The sequence below is a fragment of the Marmota marmota genome, unplaced genomic scaffold (genome assembly GCF_001458135.2).
Source record: "Marmota marmota marmota unplaced genomic scaffold, marMar, whole genome shotgun sequence".
Lineage (NCBI taxonomy): Eukaryota > Metazoa > Chordata > Mammalia > Rodentia > Sciuridae > Marmota > Marmota marmota.
Genome location: NW_025999961.1, coordinates 1,021,795 through 1,044,935, shown reverse-complemented (window position 1 = coordinate 1,044,935; position 23,141 = coordinate 1,021,795). Strand labels below are relative to the sequence as shown.

Sequence of the window (23,141 nt, the reverse complement as noted above, 5' to 3'; positions counted from 1 at the left end):
GTATATTAAGTGTAAATTCACTAGAAACAGAATAAACTTAAAAAGGGATATTAAAAAATATTTAAGTTAATTAAAATCTATTTTTAACAGGAAGACCATCAGAGTCTACCAACAGAGTCAACAGTACTGCAAAATGGTTATTCTGCCGTTAGTAAAATTTTATTAATTTAGAATGAAAATAAAACTGATAAAATTCAAATGATATTAAAAATAGGATCATATTATCAATAGCAAATGCAATGACAAAGATAATAAAAGTGGAAGATGATGATAAATAATATCCAAAGTAACCAGCCTTCACTGAATATTTATGATGCTCCAGTACTATGTAAGGCATTTTAGGCAAATTAGAATTAATATAGATAAAGTACCTAGAATACACTCTTACTAATTATAAACTTTACATGAGTTCTACCTGCTGTTACTATTATTATTATTTATAGCATTTAATTATTATTACTTATAGTATTTAATCATCACAACAATTTTTTAAGGTTGAAAACCTTAACTTTCATTTTACCTATGAAGAAAGCAGGTCCAAGACAAGCTAAGTAACTTGCCTAAGGTCATAAAGCTAGTAGGGCACAGAGCAAAAAAATAAAACCTGATATGTATATCCTAAAATCTGTCCTCTTGGTTTTAGTTGGGTCATGTTAAGGAGAAAAAAATGATATTTGTGGTTTTACAGAAGAAGATATAAGCAAAGACAGTAATGTATTTAAAAATCAACAAAATATTTAAAGTTTATTTCATTTATATAAGGGCTTTGCTAATTTGTTATGTAATACATAGGACTAAAAACAGCCTATACATATTATCATCTTTTATTATAGTCATCTTCAATTTTAATAATACAGCTTTTCTACAGGAAAAAGAGAAAAGATTAAACAAACTACAAAATATCAACAATTCCAGTGTATTCTTATGGAACTATAAATAATGTGTTTGAAATCACTTATTAAGGAGACTATTTTGCTTACATGTTAGTTAATGACACGGGCTAATATCAATTTTATACTATGAAGTGTTTCTAAAAATAGTTTTTAAAGCTGGGCACAGCAAATGCTTGTATTCCCAGCTACTTGAGAAGCAGAGGCAGGAAGATTACTTGAGCCAGGCTGGGTAACATAGTAAGACCCCCATCTCAAAAAAAATAAATAAATAAAAGACATACAATAAAAGGAAGAAAGCAAGGAAGGAAAGCAGATCCTAATAAGACCATAACATTTAAGATAAGTTTCCTAAAATGATTTATAAAGACTAAGTAGGGTATAACAAATCTTTTATACCTTACATACTTTCATACCCAAACACAAATAAATCTTGATTTAAATTTACTGTGAATACTACCTGTAATGGGCAATGTAGTACATTCAGATGAATAAACTAAAAATATAGTGATAATTCTTATTCCAATCGCCACTACATATTTTTAAGAGTACACAGTATCTTATTAGACTAATTGTAAAAAATACTATGTGAATTAGTAAAAACTTAAAAATAAGAGTACTATGAAAAAAAAAATGAACATACTTTCTTTCAAGTTGTATGATAGTTGCTAAAAACATGCTTCCAAATTCTGAGAATTTTAGTATGGTTTAATAAATAAATAGTATATACTCAAACTCTGTCAACATACTAAAATTCTTAAAAACAAATAGTACTCCTGAATAGGTAAATGTCTTAATGTAACCTTATTTATTCTTTTTTTAATTAACTTTTTAAATTTATATATGACAGTGGAATGCATTACAATTCTTATTACACATATAGAGCACTATTTTTCATATCTCTGGTTGTATACAAAGTACATTCACACCAATTCGTATCTTCATACATGTAGTTTGGATAATAATGTCCTTACTTATTCTTAATTTGCTCAGCAAACTTTTCATGGATAATACAAAAATAAAATTTGTTTTGCATGTCAATGAAATATTCCTGAGAATAATATATTCAATTCATTCCAAATAAAGAAGTTATAAAATAAGGGTGGGAATCAACAAGTTTTGGTTAACACAGGTTGGAAGAGTAACGTTGTTCTTACTATTAACTTCAGATTTTCAAAGTAGAAGTATGCATTTAAAATCATTTTTTAAAACTAGGAAGGAATATTGAAGTTCCTACCTCTAATTCTACATCAGCTCGCACATATTGTCGGGTCTTTGGATGATTAAGGAGGTGCAGAATTGTAGTAATGAGTGCCTCATTAATTCGACTTAATTGACAATCAATCACATTTTTTAAGATGGTGTTTAATCCACCTCGAAGTGCCACCACCTCTGGATTCTGAAGTGCTAAAATAAAAGAGAAAAACTTACCCAATTATAATGGGGGTAATAATAAAAAGTTACTTTCAAATCTAGGCTTTTACTTTAAAATTTAATTTTGAATCTGAAAAATTTTCTAAATCACCATATTTAACAATACACACACACACACACACACACACACACGTGAATTCAAACATTCAATACAGTTTAATACACACACTCTTTAATAACTAGGGATGCCCAGAATTCTTATTCAAAAGACTAGGGACGGGGCTGGAGATGTGGCTCAAGCAGTAGCGCGCTCGCCTGGCATGTGTGCGGCCCGGGTTCGATTCTCAGCACCATATACAAACAAAGATGTTCTGTCTGCTGAAAACTAAAAAATAAATATTAAAATTCTCTCTCTCTCTCTCTCTCTCTCTCTCTCTCTCTCTTTAAAAAAAAAAAAGACTAGGGACTTTGTTTTCATGTGCATACACAAATGTGTGTTTTAAATACATTCAGGACTTACATTTTCATTTTCAATCTGTCAGAAAGTTGAGTTTCATTAAGAGGATAAACTCAATTTTTCTCCACAAGTTTAATCAATTATCCTAACATGTTTCTCAAATGCTTTTTTATACTTAACTATATACTAAGGGGTTTTCCCCCACTATATCAGGGTCTGTAACTCTTACTCTTTTTCAGTTTTTCTCTCTTAAAAACTTAGGTTAATGTTTTTTTTTAAAGACATGAAATAACTTTTTTTTCCTTCTTCTTTAAAAACGTTTTTCATGGTTTGTGGTGAATTTTAGAAATATATTTTCTCCTATATTTTCCAAAAGGAGGTATAATTGCATACAATTAAAATACACAAATATTAATAATACAGTTCAATACACAATGTCTATACCTTTGAAACCAATACCCCACTCTAGGATCAGAATTTTCTTTATATATATATTTAGTTGTCGATAGACCTTTATTTTATTAATTTATATGCAGTGCTGAGAATCGAACCCAGTGCCCCACACGTCAGGCAAGTGTGCTACCACTGGGCCCCAGCTCTAGGATCAGAATTTTCATCATCCTATAAAAGTTTCTTTGCACCATTTCTCCCTCTAGTGCAGACAACCATTGCTCTCATTCCTAGACTTAGATTAGCTGTGACTTCGTGAGAATCAATTTGACAAACTCAAAAGAACCACCTAAACACACACAAAAATCATACAAATTTGATATTTCTTAATTTCTTTGTTTTCTACTTTGAAAATAGTACCATTTTCCTATCCCATTTACTTCCAAAATAAATCTATCAAATCTATATTTTCATGATTCCATTGTATTAAAATTACTTAAAAAAGTTCTGTTTTTCACTGGATTCAGTGTTTTCTAGGTATATATACAGTAATACTATCTTCTTTCTAACATACTTTTAATTTATTATTTTGCCTTGCAAATAACTAAAACTTTTTAAACAATGCTAATTAAGAGTAATAAGGATGTAGTATCTGAAGAGATCTACTACTGAGAATAGCATCAAATGTAGGTTAGAGATAAATATTCTAGAATGTTAACAACATAGGCATCTAATTATTTTACTTAAATATATGTATGGATATATGTATATCTGTGTGCATATAAGAATTACTTCTTGTTTTTTTAAAAACAAAGCTATACTGATAAATCTCTTTGGAGGCAATCATTTTATCAGTTTCCAACTACTTCTGTAAATTTTGAGGTAGCCTTTTTTTCTACTTTTGAATAACTGGAAATCAATATTTATCCTGAAAACTCATTTATCTCAATAAGTTTTCAAATACACATATATTTAAAAGTTTTTGTAATTAATAAAACTCATAAATACCTTCTTTCTCGTTTCTTTTTAATCTTCTGTTTTTCTGATCTTTGAGTTTTCCAAACAAAATATAAATGTGTATTTCACTATTTTCTTCTTTCAACTATTATAGGTTAGGTTGAATAATCTATTATTACCTAATCAGAGTTATTTATTTTTTGTTGCTTTCCTTCTGTTTTCTAAGGAAGTATTTTTTTTTCTTCTTTTTCCTGTTCCTTGGCTTTTATTTACTATTTACTTAATTATAAAAAAAGCATTTTATATGATGACACATTAATCCTGAGTATAGCTTTCCAGGGATCCCATATAGTCAGATTTTTATTATGTTGTAAACTTTCTTAATCAAATTTCTAAATTTGTTGCTAAACCAAAAGATACTGTAGAAAGTACTTTAAAATATAGAATGGTAGGATTTGGCTCTTTCTTTAGCTTAAACTTTTTTTTTAATTTATTTATTGTCCCAAGAGGAATGTGACCTACACCATTCCTATTTTAAGTAGCAGAAAACATGTCATCTCTTATTGCCATTAAAAATTACACTTATTTTGGCTGGGACTGTAGCTCAGTGGTTGAGTGCTTGCCTAGCACTTGTGAGATGCTGGTTCAATCCTCAGCATCATATAAAAATAAATAAATAAAATAAAGGTATTGTGTCCATCTATAATTTTAAAAAAATTAAAAATTATTTTAAACTACATTTATTTGCAATAAGTAAGACCGGACTTATATGCTAATTAGCCAGATATTTCTCTAAGGATTATTTGGCTTTCCTATTGATTTGTATTTAATGTTAATTTGTTACATTTACTGTTTGTTTTACTTGCTTATTCTGGCTCTACTTGTTTTCTTGACTTCTTACAGTAAAAATCTATAGGTACTAAAATCCCTGGGTTTTTAAAAAATATTTATATTAGTTATTGATGGACATTCGTTCGTTCGTTCGTTCATTCATTCATTCATTCATTCATTCGTATGTGGTCCTGAGAATCGAACCCAGGGCCTCACACATGCTAGGCAAGCGCTCTACCACTGAGCCACAGCCACAGCCCCTCCCTGCAATTTCTTTTGATTCAAAATTCATTTTCAGAATTCATTTCCTTCACAATGATAAGATAAATATTTACATATGTCTTACCCTCAGGTTCCCTTTGCATTTAGAATTCATTTCTGGTACATGGTGGATTATTTATTATTTTAATCCACATCAGCAAATAGTGTAATTTATGTCAGACTTTCAGACTTCAAGGAGTTTTATTATAATCACTAGATTTTAGACAACTCCTATACCAAACTTCATAATGAGTAAAACTTTTAAGATTCTTACAATTTCAATGTCATTTAGAAACTGCCTGTTAAATAACAACTCTACTTTCCGACCAGAAATGCACTGTTTCATATTTTGTGCCAATAAGTAAAGGACTTATATATTAAAGGCATTAGGAAATGATACATATTCCTTATAAAAAACTGTATTTTTATAACTTGAAGAAAATTCTGACCTAGTTCACAGATAATGGCAATGCATGCTCGGACCATTCTGTCTCTTTCCTGAAGTCCATCATTTCCAACTGCAATTAATGAGTTGGCCACAGAACTAGGAAACAAGGAAGCATTCACAGTAATCATCTGTAACAGAGAGGAATTGGAAAAAGAAATTACTTCTGCATAATACATACTTTAAACTTATTTTGTTAAGACTCAGGTAAAGACCATAGAATCTTTATAAATCCAGCTAGTGATTTCACCCTTCTGTTGCATACTAACATTTCAAAGGATTCCTATAACTAATAATTGATGTAACAAATGTTAGTCATCCTTTCTATGAAAAAACATTTTTGATTTTTTTTAATGGTCCAGACTATAAATTAGTTTCCGAACAAAACTTTAATGTTTCCGAGTGTCCCGGTTACTCTAGAATAGAAACTATATCTTATATAGCTTTTCAGTTCCCAAAGTAAATCAGTGGTGACAACAGTAGTTAACACATTACATCCCTGATTTCTTTCTTTATATATGATTATCACCAAGTCCTACCAATTTACCTCATGAACATCTTTAACCCTAACTCTCCTTTTCCATCAAATTAATTCTGGGGAGCCCTCAATCCTCCTCATTTTGCTGCAAGAAACTTCTCTAATCTCCCTAATCTGTAGGCACACTGTTATATCACAAATATATTGTTACTATGCCAGAAGGAAGAATTAATAATAAAAATTTTTTAACATTTCAAAAATTCTGATGGAAACAGTACATATTTGGTGATAAAACTCTAGATGAATCTCATTAAATGAAGAATATAATTGGCAATAACACGTGGGATATAGAAAACAAGTAACATTTTGATTTGGAAAAGAGAAACAAATGGTTAATTATTATTTAGTAAAGACTATTTGGTAGACAGAGTTATTTCAAAATAACAGGTCCCTAAACTGAGAATAGAGGAGAATGCTTTCTTTGCCTGGTAAGAAAATTCACCTATCCCGCAGATTAGTGGACTCAGAAGCCTGCTGGAAAAATAAAAATGTGCTTTGAAACAATTAGAGAATATAACTAAATGAACATCATACAATTAAAGACTACAGAGGATCAAAGGAAAGATGTATATGAATAGAGTTGCTGTAGACAGTTATCTTCCTTAAGCAGTATTCAGTTCAATTGGAATTATAGACAACATAAAATATTTTTAATCACTATAGGACCTAAAAAAGTTTTCATATCCATTTTGAAATCATTATCTTGCCTTAATCAAAAATTTAAAAAGGTGAGAAGGAAAGCCAGGAGAAAGTGGAAAGGGATATGAGAAACTGATCTCCCTGGGGGGAAAAATTCTAACCTCTTATATCAATTTGTACTTTAATATGGAGCAGTCTATTACTATGTTCATAAGAACTTATAATAAAATTTGTCCAACCAGTGAAATGCATATGATATATCTGAAAAGAACTGGATAAAAGTCAGACAATTTGACTTTAAGAGAAAATATGCTACTAATAAACAACAGTACCTCTACTAAATTAATCCTTTCCTTTTGTGCCTTAGTTTGCTCATTTGGAAAATAAAGATGTGTATAACCAGATGGTTTACAGAATTTCAAGTACAGAATAAAATTTTACCCTATGAATCTCACATGTCTACTAAACATATACTTACTTAATTCAATAAATTCTGCAATGGTACAAATATATAAAATTTAAAATTTTTTACAAATTAATCATTCCTCTTATTTTCCAGGGAAATATATGCAAAGAAGCTTACATTTTTTATAAAGCAGAGAATGCATTCCTCATAAATCAATGAATATTAATTAAGGGAAAAGCCACAGAATGTATTCATCATTTAAGTTTAATTATCTTTTTGACATGATAGGACAAACATATATATAATAAATTAAATAAGGACTAGGTTATAAATTTGTAGAACTGATATGAAATTACAAAAGCACTAAGTTCTCTCAGGGTAACATCTGAAATTTGAGTTTAGTCAGGAAAATGAATACAGTGTGAAAGAGGTGAAAATGAAATGACAGGAGTAGGAAAGAAACAACTGAGGTAGTAGTGGCAGTCTGCCTACACACATGGAGACATAATAAGACAGAAATAGGTGGCTAAACCAAAAATGAGCTCTAAATGTCAGTGTAGGCATGTTCTACTTAATACTCACTACCTATGTCACTTTGAAAATTTGGATACTGGGCTCTTGTTCTGGTGTTGTCACTATCTGGCTGTAAATCAAGGACATAAAATTCTACCAAATCCTTATAGTTGTAATAAGAAATTATATATGAAGAAAATGATGGCTTAAATTAGCTGGATAGAAAAAAGTGTAGAAATAACTGACTAGTAGGAAAAGTACACAGAAAATGTGTAAGAATAAAACAGAAAGGACTGCCTGGATAGAAGGGGGAAAGGGAAAGAAAAAAATTAGAGACACTGAAAGAAACGATCAGATAATCTCCAAATGAATGAGATAAGTAAAAGCTGAGGATAAGTGACATGAGTATTCCTTAATTTCTCTGAGTAAGTTAACTGAAAGCCCTCCCCGCAAAATTTCTGCTTTTCCTTTAAAATGTATCAATTATTTTATAGAAAAAATCAATTTTTTCATACATACATACATACATACAAAAAAAAGTGACCTAGCAATTATAACACTAAACATTGATTCCTAGTAGTTCAATTGCCAAGATGGTATTGGAAAAAATAAACATGTAATATTAGACGCTAAAATTACAAATAAATTTAGTTGGGCTGGGGTTGTGGCTCAGCGGTAGAGCACTTGCCTAGCATGCGTGAGGCCCTGGTTTCAATCCTCAGCACCACATGAAAATAAACAAATAAAATAAAGGTACTGTGTTCAACTAAAAAAATAAATATTTAAAAAAATGAATTTAGTTTCTCTGGCCAATAATGGTCACTATTTATTAGCAAATTTGCTTTATCTTTAACCCTTTTGGCTAAACCAAAGAAAAACCCTTGGTCACAACTCTTCCTCTGAGCCGGTATCTACCGGGAGAGCATGCAATTTTCCTACTCTTGGATTCACAAATAATATCTAACTCAAATTTCTCTATTAGAAGACAAATGATACTTTTATTATGGTACTATTGTTTTTAAGAATGTTTACTTTTATTGAGTGTGCACAAGAAAATTTTGAGGGTCCCTAGGATATTTTCAGAAGTTCTACAAAATTAAAAACTTAGGCAAGGCACAGTGGCACACACCTATGATCCTAGTGGCTCAGAAGGCTGAGGCAAGAGAATCCTGAGTTTCAAGCCAGCCTCAGCAAAACCAAGGTGCAACGCAGTGAGACCCTGTCTCTAAATAAAATATAAAATAGGGCTGGGGATACGGCTCAGCAGCTGAGTGCCTGAGTTGAATCCCTAGTACCCACCCCTCCCCCACCAAAAAAAAAAAAACCTTTCCATAGCAACACAAATCAAAGATATTGTCGTTTAAACTCTTATTATCTCATAAGTATATACTGAAATTTTTTCTAGAGGTTCCAGTGCATATGTTAATACAAAAGACTGAATATAGAAGCAATTATAATAACCTAGGTATCTTCTATCAAGTTTCATTTTAAAAGACTGGCAAAAATCTAAAACAATGAAACTCTTAATTTTCTTTTTCTGGAAAACAATTATTTCCTAAAATTAATGTTATCTACTTGTAATGATTTATTGTTATTTTAACATTAATATTTTAGCCCCCAATATTATAAATATGGAGATATATAACCTCCAAGCCCAAAGAGTTGTTCTGTGTTCTTCAGAAAGAAATTCTGTTTTCTTGACTTGAATACTCATAGTATTAGGAGGGATTATATGAATCGACAAAATTTAGAATTCATTTTTAAATTTAAAATATGAAAAGCCAAACCACAGTCCTGAGATAACAGTTTACCTATAAAAAAAGTTTCAGAATCTATCTCCAATATCACTCTTACTTTTCAAACTTCTTTTAAGACTCAACTTTTCCATTTATTTGTTTCTTACTATGGTCAACTGTGGGTACTATTACTAAGCATAGGGTTCACAACTGGAAGAAAAAGGAAAAGGATGGAACGCAGTTAACAAACTAACTCATCCCATAATTTTGGAGCATTCACTGAATTCAAAGTAGAAAAGTGGTAAAGAACTATAAATTTCAACTGTTAAATAATTTTAGACATTTTTACATAATGAACATAAACTGTACAATTTTTATGAAGGAGGAAATGCCATACTTTTCTCAGGCTGTGTCCCAACAAAATTTACCTTCACTCTATTCCTTGGTCATTAGGGCATAACATTCAATAACAACAAAAAGAATTCTCATGAGCATCTTTATGGATTTAGCACATTCCTAAGAAGTTCAAATTATAACCTTTTATCCTACACAATAGCTTGAGTTGTTTTTGCACTTGCCCATGGACTATATTCAAATTCACCTTCAAAACAACAAACTTGTAATACTTGTGACAACTACTTTGTAGTATTAACTACAAGCATGCAATTAAGAGAAAACCAGGAAGGAGAGCAAGTAATTCTTTCTCTAATAACTTATGAAATATGTAATTACATTTACACTTATAATGCGGGAAAGAAATACTCTTCACAATGAAGATTTTGTAAGAAATATTCTAACTATCCCCCAATCACACAGAATAATTACATAAAATATTTACGCTTACCTCAAAAATTAACACATCTACTTAATTTATATTACTTTAACAAAATTAAAATGTTTAAAGAAAATTTAAGATATGGATATTAATAGAAAGATTTCGCAACCATCTAATCTAAAAACGTAAACAGTTAACACAAAAACCATAAACTTGCCTTTACTCTCACACATAGAGCATACCTTTCTGACTAATCGAAGTGCTTGTGTCCTCTCTACCTCGTTGCTCTGCTGTATGTCAATGCACCTAAATAATACACAAAATATTAATCATTGATAAAATCCTATTACACAACTTTTTTTCTGATAAATCAAAATAATTTTCATAATGTCAATATATATTAAAACTTGAAAACATATTTTTCGAGTACCAGCAAATACTTTAGTTACCCTATGTAGCTCTAGCAATAAAATGTTATTTTAAAAAAACAACCATTTCCTTGAAAACTTTAGGAAAAAAAATGTAGTAAGTTCTTTATAGGACTACCTCTATTTAAAGAAAGGCTCAGACACATAATCTACACCTATAGAATAAACTAACAGAAACCAACTGAAAAAATATTAATACACCTGATAAAATTCATTTTAGAAAAATTATAATGGGGAAATATTTTAATCCTGCTTTAGTTTGTGATTTTAACCAAGGCTTAAATATGTGTCATAACTGTCTTATACAGTATCTATAAAAATTCTATTTTAAAAAAGTATAATTTGAATTCTGATTTCTCCTCAATACCTAATGTTTGATCAAATATTACTTAGCTGACATTTCCTTGTAAAATTTACTAAATTATCCAATTTGAAAGAGTCTTTGTTTAGCATAACAGTATAATTCATTTTTTTGAATTTAGGTTTAGGTAGTAATTCAGTATTCTAATACTTTATATGTAGATAGTTTACTATTTAAAAATTGCTGCTTTTATAGTTCAAGTGAAATTAATCTAAGGCAAATCTATTATAAAGTAGGAGATGGGTGTAGCTGGGGTGTAGCTCAAGGTAGAGAGCTTAGCTCCCAGGTTAGAGCCCCAGCATATGAAACACAATAAAACTAAATAGATATAGAATTCCATTTTTGGCCATTACAGAGAGGCTTAAATAAGACTAATCCTCCAGCTAAAAACAATTGTGAAGGTTGGAAAAAAAAAACAAAACTTGAAAAACCAATTATTAAAAGAGCAATGGAGGCTGGGTCTCATGACACATGCTTGTATTCCCAGCAGCTTGGGAGGCTGTGGCAAGAGGATCACAAGTTCAAAGCCAGCCCCAGCAACTAAGCGAGGCCCTAACCAACTCAGTGAGATCTTGCCTCAAAATAAAAAACATAAAGGGATAGGGATGTTGCTCAGTGGTTAAGCACTCTGGGTTCAAGCTCTAGTACCAAAAAACAAAAACAAACAAATAAAAAGGATAATGGAGAATAATGCCTGAAAAGAAAGCAAAGAAAACTCTATGTTATATATGTATATGTGTGCATGGTTGTGTGTGTGTTTTACTGCGGATTTAATACAGGAACACATTACCAAGCCTTTTTAAATTTTGAGACAAGGTCTCCTAAGTTGCTGGCCTTTTATATGTACATTTTTATATGTAGATATAAATTCTCTTGCCTCAACCGAGTTACTGGGATTACAGAGTACACCACAGCAACTTGCAGGAGCTCTACATTCAACCAGTCTTTTCTCTTGGAGTAAATCTCCAGTCTAAGGGACATAGAGTCCTAAGAGAAAGCAAAAGTCTGTCTGAACTAGAAAGACAGAGGCTTAATTTTGTAGCACCTAAAGTGGCTAGGAGTTGAGGGGCAAAATCCCAAACAGAAGAAAGCACAGGGAAGTAAGTTAAAATACGTATGCAATGTTTTCTTCAAGCCAGTTGCCAGATTCTGTGTTGTACAAAAGCAGGATTAAGACTTGAAGAAACCACACAAGATGCTACTCTCAAAAGTAAAGGTACAGAGCAGAAATGTCAGTAGGTATATAATACTGGAGATCAAATACATAATAAAAAATAAAAAGGCTGGGAATGTATCTTAGTGATAAACCATCCCTGAGTTCAATCCCTGCTACCAAAAAGAAAACCCAATTATGGTTAGCAGGGTGTAATGGCACAAATAGGCTGGGATGATGAGGCAGGAGTATCTCTTAATTTGAGGCCAGGTGGTCAACTAAGGAAGACCCTGTCCCAAAATAAAATAAGAAGAGCTGAGGAGAACCCGTGTTCAATCTCCAGTACTGCCAAAAACAGAACAAAAGAACAAAAAGCCTATGACTGATATATTCAAGAAAGTAAAAGGCAGAGAAATAAAGCAGAAACCTAAACATTTTAAAGGATAAAGAAAATAAAACTTAGTAACTAAAATTAAGAATTCAAGAGACTGTCTACTAGCAGGATAGAATGGAATACATTAAGTAGTAAGCAAGCACCCTGAAGTACAAAAATTAATAACTACCACCAAAAAGGGTTGAAAAATATAAGGGCATCAGACACACAGGGGAATGTGAAAAGATCCAACATGTGCATAGATGGAGTACCAAAAAGTCAAACAACAATAATTCATAAGCACTAAAAAATACTAACTGGTAGCCAAAACAGCTTCAAATAAGAAGGCAAAATAGAGGTATTTATACACAAATTAAACAAGATAATTCACCTCTGGTAGTCCTTCATTACAAAAAGTGGTAAAAGAAGTTCATCAAATAGAAAGCAATTCAAGACAAAAGCACAGAAATAAAAGAAGGAAGACTACTGGAACAGGTGAATAATATGTAAATATACTTGAAATGTAAAACAATGTATGGACTATCTTGTGGGGTTAAGATTCAAGATTAAAATGTAACAACAGATAAAAATCATAAAAGAGAAGACATAAATAGCAATAGATTTTTTTGGACTGTTCTGGTAGTAACAAAAGGGGCAGACCTCAATGTATGAAAGATATATGGCAATCTCTAGGGCAACTACTAAAAGCAAAGACTATAAAAACAAGACACTAACACAAGAGGGGGAAAATTCTTGATTATTAAAAAATGACAACAAAAGAAATATAAAATACAAGAAAATTTTGACCAAAAGGCTATAAATAGCAAGATAACAAACATATATATTCAAAAACTAATAGCAAGATGACAAACTCACAAATAAGTAATTACATTAGATACAGTTAATAAATTATACACATACTAAACCACCCATACTCTGAATACTTTAATTAGAAGGTAGAGATGGTTGAATTAAATATTAAAGTAGAAAAATCTATGATATTTACAGGGCAAAAACTTAGATGTAAGGAGATAAAGCAAAGTGGAAAAAAGATACCACACAAACAATAAATAAAAGAAAGGCATCATTATAAAACATGAACATTTCTTCCTACTAGGAATAAAGAGGGACATTTCATAATTATAAAGGTATTAACCTTTTGAAGACTTAATGAATGCAACATGAAATTTCAAGAAAAAAAAGTCTCAATAGCACTACATTTATTAAACAAATCAGAATTTTTTAAATACCTAAAAACAGAAACTCAGCAAGTGAGATTTAATAGTGAATTCTGTTCATCATGTAGGGGGGAAAAATCAACATACATATTATACAAATTCTTCCAGAGAATAAAAAGAAGGTAATACTTCTCTAGTTATTTCATGAAACATATTCCTAATACCAAAACCAGACAAGTTATTAGTGGAATTAAAAAAAATAAAAGCCTATGCCTCTCATGAAAATAGTTGTCAAAAGTATTATGCAAAATATCAGCAAACCAAATTCAGTTATAAAAAAGTAGAAGACAGCCGGGCACAGTGGCACAAACCTGTAATTCTACTGGCTTGGCAGTAAGTTTGAGGCAAATGGTTCCACTGTTCAAAGCCAGCCACAGCAACTTAGTAAAGCCTTAAGCAACTTAAGGATACTCTGCCTCAAAACTTAAAAAAAACCAAAAAAATGAAAAGAAAAAAGCAGGGCCTATGGATGTGGCTCAATGGTTAAGGGCCTTTGGATTCAATCCCTGGTTTACTAAAAGCATATTGAAAGTACAAACAAAGGCTAAATATTAAATACTTTCTACCTGAGTTCACGAGTAAAACACTAGTATCATTCTAGTAAGTGTTATATTCAAACAACTGCAGTAAAGCAAAAACAAACAAACAAACAAAACAAGGCTAAAAGAATTTGAAAGAAAAAAATAAAATAGTCATCATTTGCAATTAATGCTTATGTGCATAGGAAATCCAATATAACCTATAAACAAGTAGAATTGCATAATGAATTTGGTGTGGTTGCTAAATAAGAGGTCAATTCCCTTTGCCAATGTTTTCCTATATAGTAATAGCTATAAACAGTAAAGAAAAATATTTTAATTACATTAGTACTATTATTCTTTAAAAACCTAATGCATATGAATAAACTTTACCAACAGTTCAAAACCTCTGCAGAGAAAACAACAAAATTTATTGAAAGAAATCAAAATTTCCAAGAAATTAATATTTGGAAGATTCAATTAAAATGTCAATTCATCCCCAATTAAATTACAACTTCAATGCAATCCTTACTAAATTCCCACAAGTTATGCAGAAATGAACAGATGATTCTAAAATTTATATGTAAATGCAAAACCCAAAATAGTATAAGAAGATGGAGGAACTCACATGAACAGATATCAAGATGAATTAAAAAGCTAAAGTAGTGAAAACAGTGAGAAACTAGTGTGAGAATAGACAAAATGACCAACTATAGAGAACAGAGAAAAACATACTTAGTGACCTGATTTATAACACAGGTGAATTTAATCTAGACACAAAATAAAATTTTTTCAATAAATGGATACTCATCAAGATAAAAATGAATCATAACTTGATACCTACCTCATACTTTACCCAAAAATCAAATTTGATCAAGTCAAAACAGATGATTCATAGACTTACATGCATAAGAAAAAAGAAAAAAAAAAAAAACAGAAAACACAGATCTCTTTAAAAGAGACAAAAAGCACTTTGAATTTCATTAATTATAAACTTTTGTTCATCAAAGAGTGAAATGGCAAGACAAACTCAATATAGAATATATTCTAACATATATTCTATAAAAAGACTCATGTCCAAAAAAACTGAAGAACTCCTATATAACCCAAAAGACAATCCAATTTACAAATGGGAAAAAGTTAGGATAACCAAATTGGCAACAAGCAAACAAAAGTTCTCACTTACCAAGGACCTGCAAATTAATACTAAAATAAGAAGCCATAATGAAATCCATTCCAAAAAGCCAGATTTGAAGACAGAAAACATCAAATGCTGATGTGGAGAAACTGAAATTCTCATATATGTGGTGAAGTAGTATTAAGTCAGAGCAAACATTTGGAAAAGTATTTAGCAGTATCTACTAAAGTTAAGCAAGTATATGTCCTCGTAATTCCAGTTCTACATATAACTAAGAGATATAAGAGCATATATGTCCACACAAAGATTTGCACAAGAATATTCAAAGCAGCGTTATTCAAAATAGTTAAGAGCTGAAAATTATTGATTTTTCTGGGTTATTTTCTGTGGTCTAATCATAAAATGAAATACTACACAGTACTAAAAAACAAAAATGAATTAACATGGATAAATTTCAGATACCAGTCAAAGAAAAAAGTAACTACTGTATACTTTCAACTGATACTTAGGAACAGGAAAAAACTAGTGTATGATGAGAAAATTCAGAATAATATTTACTACTGGTTGAATATATAATGGAGCTCTACTGTCATGCTGAAAATATTCAAAGTCTTCTTACTTCCTGTATATGTAATGTAAAAATGGCCAAGCTTTACATAAAAATAAATGTACACTTTACACAAGAATGTTAAAACCTGATATAAAAATTTAAAAACATATAAACTCAAAGAAAATTACCTAGCTATTAAATAGTCCACTTTCAATTTTAGCACCTTCTGCAGAATACTGGAGTCTTGTATAAGATACCGAAGTGCCCGTAGCCCTGCTGCTCGCACTTCTTTTGCTTCATTTAATAAAGCTAAGCGCAAACTGTGTGAAAATAAACAAAAGAATTTTGTTGCATGAGTTTCAAATGCACATAAAATTATACTACAGGCTAAGAAGTATCCTTTATCCAAAACACTTGGGATGAGGAAAGTTTTGGATTCTGCAATTTGGAGGATTTTAGAATTATTTGCGTAGACCATACTAAGTGAGAATTCCTAATCTGCAAATCCAAAGCTTTTGAACACTTCTATGACACTAAGAAACTTTCAAATTTTGGAGTATATTGGATTTCAGACTTTAGGATTAGGTACGCTCAACCTGTATCAAATTCTTCCTCAGTGGAGCTATGTAAAACTTCTAACTATGCATGATTAATTCTACCTCAATTTTGCTTATATAAAAACCATTCACTCCCAACCACAAATTTCACTTAGTGATGGTGGTGTTTTTAATCTTTCCTTCTTGGTACATTCTTATAATCAAACAAATGTTACTGAGTTTTATTCTATCTTCTATGTCTACATTATATAAACAATAGGAAATTAAATATATCTTTTTCAAGCTATATCATATATGCCTCACAATCTATTCTCCTTCGTCTATTTGATTCTATCTGTATAAAAGAATCATTTGTTTAAACCAGAAATAAAAATGCTTTATAATGACAGCACAGACCATTTCTTTCAATTTTAATTCCTAAGAGAACCATAAAGATGAAAATTAAAGTATATTAAATATTATGCCTCTATCAATATGCTTGGGTGAATCAAATTTGCCCTAAGTATACATTCTCTCAGAGATCTAGAGTTATAGATTTCTTTATTCCTGGGCAGAATATGAGAAAAATTCAACCTGGAAATTTTAGATTTAATTTGGAAATTTAAATTATAAAAATCAAGGTGCTTTTGACCATTAGCTTTGGTTCTTCATGTTTAAAAATTACAAAGTATCAACAAAGATTTACAAGATAACAAAACCACTGAAGATCCTGAAAGTTTCTAATGTTCAAGTAGCTTACTTCAAAATAAACTATTAGGGGCTATATTATCTTATTTCTAGTTTAAAATTACTAAAATCTGGAAGAGATGGGGAGGTAAGTGAACAATACTTACCAAATTATGATATCTTCATAGTTAAAGCCCAGTCTTTCTTCACTGTGTCCAATATCACAAAGAAGCTGTCAGACAAACAAAACAAAGTATGTATACATGAGTTGTAAATTTTTATACATTATATTTTTAAGTTAGAAAATAGACATTTTAATAAATGTTATGATTTTTATGATTTTACCATAAAACTATGCAGCTTTATTTCTTTTAAAACATTTTTTATTTGTTCTTTTTAGTTATACATGACAGTAGACTGCATTTTGACACATTATGCATACATGGAGTATAACTTCCCATTCTTGTGGTTGTCCATGATGTGGAGCTTCACTGGCTGTGTATTCACATATGAATATAGGAAAGTTATGTCTGATTGATTCTACCGTCTTTCCCATTTCCATCCCCCTCTCCTTTCTCTTCATTCTCCTTTGTCTAATCCAATAAACTTCTATCCCCCGCTCTTATTGTGTATTAGCATCCACATATCAGAGAGGAAAATTTTGCCTTAGGTTTTTTGGGATTGGCTTATTTCAGTTAGCATGATAGTCTCTAGTTCCATCCATTTACCATCAAATACCGTAATTTCATTCCTCTTTATCGCTGAGTAATATTCTACTTTGTGTGTCTATATGCGCATGTGGGTATATATCACATTTTCTTTATCCATTCATCTGTTGAAGGGCTCCAAGGTTGGTTCCATAGCTTAGCTGTTGTGGATTGAGTTGCTATAAACATTGATGTGGCTGCATCACTATAGTATGTTGATTTTAGGTCCTTGTGTATATGCTGAGGAGTGGGACTAACTGGGACAAATGGTGGTTCCATTTCAAGTTTTCTGAGGAATCACCATACTACTTTCCAGAGTGGTTTATGCAGATTTATTTCTATCATCTGTTTTTTATTTGACCTATCAAATTTAAATTTCTTTAACCCACCTATCCTATTTTCAAAAATCATTTCTATTATTCCATTTCCCCACAGTAATTTTATTGTTTAAAAACTACTTTTTAAGTGTTTACTTTAAAGTTTATAGCATATGTTCCTAGCTTATAAGTCTAACAGAAATTATTTCTATACCATGTTCTCAATAATGCTAAGTCTTAAAATATTCTAACTACATTTATTGTCCTCATATTCCATTTCACTGTTATTTCTTTTTCTACTTCTAAACACCATAAGGCATTATTGTTATTGTTTTAGTTTTTATAGTCAATATTTAATCAATATCAATTTATATTTATGCCCCATTAATCAATTATCAATTTATATTTATCATATATTTAACATCTTCATTCCTTTCTTCATTTTAGTAGTTCCTCCTAACTTGAAAATTGTGTTTGTTGTTGCTACTGACAAATTTTGTTGGTGTTTTGATTTAATGTTAGCCCAGCTTCCTAGTTACAATTCCCTTAATTTTAGTTTGAGAATAATTTTTCATTTTAGCTTTCATTTTTGAAGACTATTTTGCTGGATATATAGAATATTAGGTTAACTGCTATTTTATTCCAACAGTTTCAAGCCATTCTTTCTCTTGAGAAATTCACTGTCAGTGTTACTACTGGCTATTCTGAAATTTATAATCTTTTTTCTCAGGTTCTTTTAAAGACTTTTTTCCTATTTTTTTTTAGTTTTTTGTTCTTTTCTTTTTTATTAGTACATTATAATTATACATTAACAGTGGGATTCATTGTTACATATTTGTACATGCAGACAATATAACAATATTGTTATATTTGACGAAAAAAATTTGGTCAATTTTTTTTTCCCAGTACCTCTCTTGTTCCTCTTATCCCTCACCCTGGTCTTCTTCATTTGTTCTCCTGATCCCCCTTCTATTTTCATGTGATCTCCCCCACATTTTTTCCTTTCTAGATTCCTCAGATGAGAGAAAATATTTGTATGTTTTCTGTGACTTTCTGAGTTTGGTTTATTTTGCTTATCAAAGTGCTCTCAAAATTCTTCAAAAGAATAAAAGTGGAACCATCATATATGACCCAGGTATCCCACTCCTTAAGATTTTTCTAAAAGAACTAAATCAGCATATTGTAGTAATACAGGCAAATAAATGTTTATAGCAGCACATATTTACATAATTATTATTTACATAATTCACTACAGTCAAATTATGTAAACAGCTCAGGTGCCTGTTAATACATGAATGACACCATGAAGTTTTATTTAGTAGCCATAAAGAGGAATGGAATTTAGGCATTTGCTGATAAATGGATGAATCTGGAGAACACTATGCTAAATGAAACAAGCCAGACTCAGAAAGTTAAGGGTCCTATGTTTTCTCTCTTGTGTGGAAGCTAGAGCAAAATAAGGGGATAAAAACAGGGTTGGGAAATCCCATGAAAATATAAGAAAGATGAAGGAGGAGAGAAGGGAGATAAGCAAAGGGAGGAAATGCAGAACAAAATCAACAAAATGATATCATGTACACATACGAATATACCACAGTGAATTCCCCATTTATGTATATCTATAAAGCACCAATTCAAATAAGTAAATAAATAAATAGAATAAAGATAAGTAGAGGAAGAGGAACCAGGGGAGAAAAGAGGGGAAAGAAAGAGGAAGTACTAGAGACCAAAATGAAGCAAATTATATTCCATTCATGTTTGATTATGTCCAAATAAACCCCTGCTAGTATGTGTAACTAAAATGCACTAATAAAAATTGGAAAGGGGTATATATCCCCCAAAGATAAACTTAAAATAACCCTTTTTACTCTAAACTTTTTAAATTTGGATTCATCAGGGCTTAGTGCTGCGGAAACATAAGCCCAAGGTACTTTGGAAGGATATTCTAACAGGACAATGGAAAGGTCCTGACCCAGCGATTGTCTGGAGTCGGAGGTCTGTTTGTGTGTTTCCACAGGGAGAACAGCAGCCGATTTGGATTCCAGAGAGATTAACTAAAGCGATTTCTACAGACCAAAAAGAAGATGATTTGGCTCAAATCCATAACAGCTGATATTCAGAACTCCAGTTTGGCTATTCTTACATTTGCGACAGTGATTCTCCCACACCTGGAGGCTAATGAATAATGAACACCATTAAGGCCTATTTCAAATGTAAGAAACCTTGGGGCTTACTTGTGGGAATACCTTCAGACTCATATGCAAGTTACAGGAAGAAGGATGGGATATCCAAAGAAGAGTCAAACCCAGGTGGTAACCAGGATGCCTTTTTTCAATATCTATTTTATTATTGCCTTTTCCCACATCATGAAGTTTTATTTTATTTTTTTGAGCTCATACAGACCTAGGTTATTGTTTTTCTGATCAGTTCTATTTTTTGACTGTGGAGTTTTTAAATATTGCAATGGAGATTTCACCTGTGAAAAGCTACAAGGCCTTTACTATTATGTTATGTGTTGTATGTATTGTGTTATGTGTGCACACTTCTGTTTTGTGTTGTATGTCTGTATGTGCGTATGTCCATATATCATATATGAGGAGCGCTCATATATATAATATAATATATATAATAGGGGGCTCTAGGATTAGGGCGGATCCTGCTGGGAATGGGGCAGCTCCGGGATTAGGGCGGATCCTGCTGCCTCAGGCGCCTGCTACTTTGGAGTTCCTGTTGAGTTCTCACAGGGGTTCCAGGAAAATTGGTGCTGGGGGGGGGACCCCATTGTATATTTATGTGACATTTTCTGAATGCATTCATGCATTAAGGCTTTTTTCTTTGTCTTTGGTTTTTAGCAATCTTACTATGATGGGTCCAGGTGTGGTTTCCTTTGTACCCAATGCTGCTTAGGGTAAACAAGAATTACTAAATCTGAATTGATATATTTTATTAGTTTTAGAACATTCTGTACGTTATCTCTTCAAACTTATGTCAGCCTAAATCTATTTATTCTCTTACAGTAATTCAATTATAATGTCTGTCAGATCTTTTCATGTATACCACAAATCTCTAAATTCTCTATTTTATTCTTTTTTTTCTTATCTCAATACTTCGGCTGAATATTTCTACTGACCTGAATTTTGATGTGTTTAATCTTATATTATTCTTATCTGATAAGTTTTTTCTTAATGAGATTTCAATTCTAGAAAATATATTATTCTCTTCTTGAATTCTCATTTAATCTTAGATTGTCCAATATTCTTAGGAAAATATTAAACTTTTGTCTATTTTCTCCATAGTTTCCTTGATTTACTTGACATATTAATTACAGTTATTGAAAATGTTATTCTTATTAGCTATTTTCTCTTTTGCTCTAGTCAGGTAATCAGTCCTGTCCTTTGGTGGCTTCTTTGACGTCTGCTCATATACCAAACTTGCAGATTCCCAACAATGTTATCTTTCACTAAATACAGTCAGCCTTCTCTCTGTTAGGACACTGTATAGCGCTGAGTCAAAGTTAGGTGGTTATTCTGGTTAGACTTAGTTGAACTGCTTTTTCCTTGCCCCCTAAGGTTTCAACTGAAAGCTTGTTGGTAAGAGACTTTGTCTTACTAACAAATTTAATTTTTGTCTTACAAATATACTAAAAGCTCTACCCTTGATTTTCAAAGATTTTTCTGCTTAGGTTTTCAGTTTCCCTTTCTAGGCAGCCAGTATTCATGCAAAAAATGTAGTGCAGGGAGAATTTTCTTATGCTTGATGTATCCTATGTCTTCACCAAAAGCTCTGGGCTTTTTTTGTTTGTTTGTTTGTTTTCAGCAATAATAATCCTATGTCTAATGCTATTAAGCCTCAGTTTCCTGCCCTCACTCCATATCAGGAAGTATTCCCTGAGTACAAACTGTTAGAGAATGAAACTCACTTTTGAAGATTCTCTCTTTTTCCTGTACTTCTTGTCCCCTGCCTGTGCAGTTCTCTGCTGCTTTCAAATAGGTTTTCTTAGTAGTTTTCATTGAGAGCGCTGGTCTAAAGCTAGCTACCTAGATTCTCACTTGTATATACAGGGTTTTAACATAGGTAAGAATTTTAAACTTTGATTATAAAGTTACATAAAATTTTCTCTAGTTATATACTGGGGCTAAATGAAACAGATTAAAGAGTAGTTAAACCATTTGTTTAATACTGTAGATGTAGAGAAATCTCCAAAGTGGTATTAATTCTGCCTCAGTATGAAGTTAGAAAAATCATAACCATATAAAAAAGTGGTCATCAAATCTAATAATGTAAGTTCATAACACTTTCAAAATTTCCTAACTTCTTTAGAGGGCAAAACAAAAACAACAAAACAACAACAACACAAAAAAAAAAAAGGGAAGGGAGGGAGGGAGGGAGGGAGGGAGGGAAAGAAAAATATTCCAAGTAGAATAGAGCTGAGGGCAGGAATAGAATACCTGCTCTCATGTATGGCAATATTGCAGATATTGCTTACCAATATTCCTATAAAATCCTTAAAATTTTAAAATACAAACAAAGTATATTCACTTTCCAAAGGGCATGACTTTTTTTGGTCTCATTTTTACTGTTTGATGCACCATGTTGCAAGTACTTAAAAACCGAAAAGAATAAGAACTTTTTATACATACATGTTGACTTAAAACAATAATACAAAATTTTCTGTTTTAAAACCAGAATAAAAAATTTCTATAATTTTTATACCACTAAAAACCCATTTGCACACCTAAAATTGTAAGTAATGTAATAATCAAAAATATCTGCAAGAAGCATGATAGTCAAAAAGTTAAGGCGTATATATGTTTTCTAAGGCTATAGACCGGGTGGCTTAGAAAACATAAATTTACTTCCTTGTGATTCTGGAGGCCAGAAGTCCAAGATCAAAGTGATGGCAGGGTTTTTTTCTTTGCTAAG

The 23,141-nt window shown here is 31.3% G+C and overlaps 1 protein-coding gene across 2 annotated transcripts in view; it reads right to left on the bottom strand.

The window, feature by feature from the left end:
* Rictor (RPTOR independent companion of MTOR complex 2) overlaps positions 1-23,141 on the bottom strand; it is a 75,251-nt gene that overhangs the window by 43,247 nt on the left and 8,863 nt on the right. For both annotated transcript variants that reach the window (XM_015496408.2, XM_048802872.1), the window contains exons 2-6: positions 17,362-17,426; positions 16,160-16,291; positions 10,455-10,518; positions 5,610-5,736; positions 2,128-2,297 (exon numbers count right to left, since the gene is read on the bottom strand). In XM_015496408.2, coding sequence (XP_015351894.2) covers positions 2,128-2,297; positions 5,610-5,736; positions 10,455-10,518; positions 16,160-16,291; positions 17,362-17,426 — 558 coding nt within the window. The remainder of the gene's footprint in view (positions 1-2,127; positions 2,298-5,609; positions 5,737-10,454; positions 10,519-16,159; positions 16,292-17,361; positions 17,427-23,141) is intronic.